At 55.2% G+C, this 5,526-nt stretch overlaps 1 protein-coding gene across 1 annotated transcript; it reads left to right on the forward strand.

Moving 5' to 3' along the window:
* Nucleotides 1-553: 553 nt before the first annotated feature.
* On the forward strand, nt 554-1,519 carry LOC132582292 (putative nuclease HARBI1). Its single transcript, XM_060253830.1, has one exon. It carries the CDS (start codon nt 554-556, stop codon nt 1,517-1,519), a length of 966 nt encoding a protein of 321 aa, XP_060109813.1.
* Nucleotides 1,520-5,526: the final 4,007 nt, after the last annotated feature.

A 5,526-nucleotide genomic window follows, 5' to 3' on the forward strand; every position in this document is an offset into this window, starting at 1 on the left:
AGGGCCCGGGTCACCGCCTCCTCATAGGTTGAGCCCTCAGCAATGAGACGCCGGGCTTACTTCTTGGCGGGGTCGAAGGAGTCGTTCCAATGCTTCAGGGTGGACTGCTCTGTGCGGGGGACCTGGCTCACTGGACACTTGCTTCACCATCATACGCCAGAAACCCTGCCGACGGGAGTTTGCCCCACCGGCTCTTGTGGCAGTGAGTGCCACCGCGGCGTTCTCAGCCACCAAGTCAAAGAAGAACGCCTTCTCTGCCTCAGTCCAGTTCGGTTGGCGGTGACTTTTGGTTGATGCCAATCTGTCTGCCGCCATTCCTTCCATGGACAGTGGAATGCAGGGGCTGCTGACCGCAGCTGGCTGATAGTGTTCGCTCTCATGCTGCCCCACCCAGCTTTCCCACGGGACACCAACAGGGCATCTGTTGGCCTTGACGGCCCCATGCTGTGATTTGTGCATGGCCCCTCACAGCTCCAGTGGTGTCTGGAAGCTGTGGTGGAGTGCCTTGGGGTGGCAGCATGGCCACCGCAGCCTGTGCCACAGCACGCAAACCATGGGGGCCCATGGCGGGTGGTGCCCCCTCATCTCGCCGCCAGAGTCTCCCCGGGTGCGGCCGTTGCACATCCTCCCCACTCTCTATGTGTGGGTTGTGTGGTGGCGGCGGAGACGCTGTCAGACGCGCAGATACTGGGAGCGCCTGAGCACTTTGCATCTCGAGGATGCCACCTGTCTGGACTGCTTTTGCCTGAACCGTGCCACCATCCAGGAGCTGTGTGAGCAGCTCGAGGCGAGCCTCTGCAGCCAGGTGACTGGCCCCCGCCCCATCCCCATCCTGCAGCAAGTCCTCATCCCCCTGTGCTTCCTGGCGACTGGCTCCTTCCAGGGTGTGGTGGCTGAGGTCCTGGAGGTCTCCCAGTTATCGGCCAGCCACTGCCTCTACTCCATCCTAGACACCATGCTTCAGCGCCTCCAGCAGCATATGCAGTTCCCAACAGACGAGGAGGAGCTGTGGACTGCCAGAGCAGGCTTCGCGGCGGTTGCGGGGTTCCCCAATGTCATGGGGGCTATGGACTGCATGCATTTCGCCCTGGTGGCCCCACGGGAGGATCCCATGGTGTACCAGAACAGGCACCACTTCTACAGTCTCAACGTGCAGGCATCCTCCGACCACCAGGGACTTTTCACAGATCTGGTGGCGAAGTTCCCTGGGAGTGTACATGACGCCCAGATCTTCATGTCCTTGGGCCTCAATTGCCTCCTGGCAGCCTGGCCGGATGGGCAAGGGTGGTTGCTAGGTAAGGCCACCAGGTGGTGGCGTGGAGCGCCCCTCCCATCCCCTGTTCTCACCTTCCTGTCCTCTACAGGTGACGGAGGGTACCTGTTGCTGCCCTACCAGGAGGACGCGCCCGAGGACCGGGTAGCATACAACCAGGCGCACAGGGCCACTCGCATGGTCATCAAGCGTGCCTTCAGGCAGCTGAAGATGAGGTTCTGCTGCCTGCACCACACAGATGGCTGACACAGCATGCAGCCCCTGGCTGTGGCTAAGCTGGTCACTGCGTGCATCATGCTACACAACATCGCCACCTGTCAATGCCTGCCAGCCCCCCAGGACCTTCGCCTCCCAGACCCCAGGTCACCAATGGGAGAGAATGATGAGGCGGGGGAATGGGCCACCGCCCAGCAGGACTTTGGGGGGCACTTGCATTGGGAGCATGTGCGAGTTCACATATGGGCCAATTGGCATGCGGGCAGGGCATCCAGGGATGAGGGCATGCCATGAGTGCGGCCCCTCACACACCCAGGGCCACCGGGGGGACACCACGCGCTCCCATGTATGCTGATGCCTCTTGGGCACTTCATTCTATTATTAAACCAGAATTGTTCGGACCACTCTCTGGATCCCTTCAAAAATTCATGCACTTGTTGGAAAAGGCATGGGGAAGATGACGAAATGGCAGGCAGAGCTGAAGTCATCGGGGGAGACACAAAAAAGAAAGACAAGGTAGAAAAACATAGGGAGGGGACCCAGAAACCCCTGTGCAATACCGGGCATGCCTCGGCAGGGTTCCCGCATGCCATGGGCGTGGGACTGTCAGGCAGGGCAACACAGCAAGCATTCTGTGAGGTGTGAGTGGCCACAGACTCAACTCTCAGCTAAAGCCATCCCTTGGCAAACAGCGGCCAATGGGGACGATAGCCGCCACTCACACATCCTCACAAGCTCCCTGGGCTGTGCAGGTGTACCTTCAAGTCCACAGGTTTATCTCATTTGCATATCCAGAACCCCCCGGGGCGGCCCTCGCCACCCCCTGCTTGTGGCCCCTGCATGACCCCACTGAGCCTGCTCCGAAGGGGGCTGGGAGGAGCCGATCATGCTGACAATGTCAGCCAGGACCAACCCTGCCCCTGGCATGTAGCAGCTGTAAGCCGCCTCAGAACACAGCAGAGATGGCTTGGCTTAGCGAGCTACTCCCCCATCTCATTATGTTAGGCCTGTGGGTTCGAGGCTGCCCTGCGGCAGGACTGCTCACATGCCCAGGTTTTCTCTTTATTGAGCCTGCCATCCAGCTGCCATTATTTTTGGTCGGATAAGTCAACTCCCTGGGCCACCACCCCCATTTCCTGTGGGCACCCACCCCTATCTCAGCCCCCCATCAGCTGCATCACAGATCCAGGCGGCGTGGACACATGGTGTAGCCCCAGACAAGTGTCTGTCTTGCCGCCTAACAGCCCCCGCCCTTCACCGCTATCGCCCACTGCATCTCCCAAACAATTGCACTAAATGGGTGTCCTGAGAGTCCCCCCAGCCACAGAGCCATGCTTTTGGGACAGCCACGAGCAGAGTGTGCGGGGGATACAGGGGGCCGGGGTGAGGTGGGAAAAGTGAAAGACACAGAAGATGAGATGGGTGTGCTGGGCTAAGTTTATTGATCTGCAAGCAGGGAGAGCAAGCTCATGCATGGAGGTTCCTGGCTCCCACAGTCCGAAATGCTGTTGCTGGAGGATGCACCAACAGCTGTGTGGCTGATGGGACCGGCTGGCTGTGCTCCGGTGGCCGCAGAGGCTGGAGTACAGCACACACACCTGAAAGACAGAAAGATGGGGGGGAGTCTTCCAGGCTGCAGGCATAGGACTCCACCCCTGGGCGAGCCTGCGGGGAGCAAGGCGAGCATCCCGGCTGCCTCTGGTGGAGCCATCCCACACAATTTCAGCTGTCCTGCATAATGGACCAGCTGAATCGCATGCGAGACTGCAATCACGGCAGCAGCAGCGGGGGCCGGTGCAAGTGGCAGGAGATGCCCTAGATGGCGAGTCGCTGGCTGGGCTGTGGAAAGCTGGGACATGTGTCACCCCCCCTTCGCCCTGGCACGGAGATGCCCGAGACACAGGGTGGGGTGGGGCTGCCAGCAGGATGGATGGCCAGGGCACACCCCCACATGCATATGTGCGGTGGCCGGCATCCTGGGCGAAGCCACAACCACATTGGGCGGTCTTGGGGGCTGGGGGCTGTGGGGACTCCTAGCCGGACTTACCCATCCATACGGGGGGCTCTGGAAGCAAGACCTGTTAGGACTGGGAAGCACAAGTGGTTAAACAGGCAGCCCAAGCTTAGCTCACCTCCCCCCAAGTCCAGCTGCTCTAACTTAACTAACATCCTTCTCTGTGCCGTTCCCTCCACCAAGTGCACCCCTCCTCGTGCTAAGTCCACATGGCATGGCCCTCCGGAGCAGAGTGTCGTGCCATGTGCCCTGCCCTCCCTGGGGAGTTGTGCATGGCAGGAGTCAAAACCTTTGTAGGGAGGGGGGGCACTGATTGGGTGCAGGAGGGGGGCCGTGCCCAGCCTGGAGCAGGAGGGGATTGGTGGGGTGATAACACGGCTCCCAAACAGGTTTGTGTGCTGCTGTGCCAGCGCCACCAGCATGTGCTTTCTGCTTCCACTGGTGCCTATGGGGTATGCCAGCATTTTGCATGGCGCAAGTTTGCGCCTGGTGTGTGTGTGGGGGGGCGTTCCCGCACTGAAAGCTCTCTGAGAGCTGACCAGCAGTGGCCACGCCCCTGGGTTGGCCCCCTTCTATGCCGAAGTGCTGCCCTGCGCCTCTGCTGCGCCCCAAGTGTGGTGCGGCGGCGCGGTGCCATCAGCCCGTGGCACGCTGCGGCGGCTGGAGAGTGGCACATGCCCCATTTCCGCTGACGCGGAGGAGAATCCGCTGGTGTAGGTCTCCATACTGCCGGTGTAGCGGTAAATCTGCTTCCACAACGCTTTCAACTCCTGCCCCCCGGATTGTGCTGTCAATACTTAAAATAGGACATTTGTGGATTCCCATCCAGTTTCCATTTGAGAATGGACTAAAATGGTTTTGTTATAATTTATATTTAGTTGTTTTTTCTTACAATAAGAGCTACACTATATCTTCTCAAGCCAATTTGAGAATGAGATATTAATACTGTATCATCTGCATATAGCACTATTGAAACAGCCTTTCCACCTACATTGACTGGAAAAGATTGTGTTCGAAAGATATTGCATCATATATACATTTCATAACTATTAAGCCTCAGTGTATCCTTCCTAATCCCTGATTGTAGTTTGAACTAAGGTGGACAATTGACCGTGGATCCCAAGTGATATTGGTATAGAGGCCTTAAATGCAATTTAACAGCCTTACAGTCTAACATTCTTGGCCAGAAACAGCCTCAAGTAACCAATTAATTCATTATATAATGTCAAAACCGTAGCAGCATCTTGGGCTCCAGTTATGGTTTCTGTGGTATATTTATTGTATACATTTATGTATATAATGGAACAGTTTGCTCCTCCCCTAATAGCTGTGTGATTTAGTTCAGTCCTATTGGATGAAGCACTTGTTCAATTTCCAGTTTCGTATGTTAGCTGAAAGCTGTTGGTTGTTTGGAGCTTTCTTCTTGCAAATTAAGTTTTGAGCCAGTTTGTCTCTGTTTAGTAGACTTGAGAACAGGCGTCTGAGTGAGTACCCTAACCTGGAAATTCACAGCCAAAGGGAAATATTACAGTTCCAACTTCAGCTTGAGAAATTCTGGGGAGGGACTTCAGTGGAATATAATGCTATAGAGTCTGCCCTCTTAATTTAATTTTCCTCCAGGAGAACTGATCTCTAGCCCAGAAATCAACTGTAATCCCAGGAGATCTTCAAGCCCCACATAGAGATTGCAATACGGAATCATGGAAAGAGGCAAAATACAAAGAAAGCTGTGAAAAATAACTAAAGGCATTCACTATCCAATAAATTCTGTTTCCATACAATGCGATTCTATTTCCATACAATCCTTGTCCTCCATGCTAGCTTGGATAGGGTAATTCATTAAATGTAATAACAACAACAACAACAATAACAATGACAATAACAACAATGACAACAACAACAATAACAATAACAACACTTATACATGCAATAGCCTATTACAAAAATACATTTTTTTTATTTTTTATTTATTTATTTGTTCGATTTATATCCCGCCCTACCCCACCAAGGCGGGCTCAGGGTG

This window comes from Heteronotia binoei, chromosome 14, assembly GCF_032191835.1.
Source record: "Heteronotia binoei isolate CCM8104 ecotype False Entrance Well chromosome 14, APGP_CSIRO_Hbin_v1, whole genome shotgun sequence".
In the NCBI taxonomy this organism is placed as follows: Eukaryota; Metazoa; Chordata; class Lepidosauria; order Squamata; family Gekkonidae; genus Heteronotia; species Heteronotia binoei.

Coding starts and splice junctions, on each gene's coding strand:
- LOC132582292 (XM_060253830.1), top strand. CDS start 554: ATGGGGGCCCATGGCGGGTGGTGCCCCCTCATCTCGCCGCCAGAGTCT.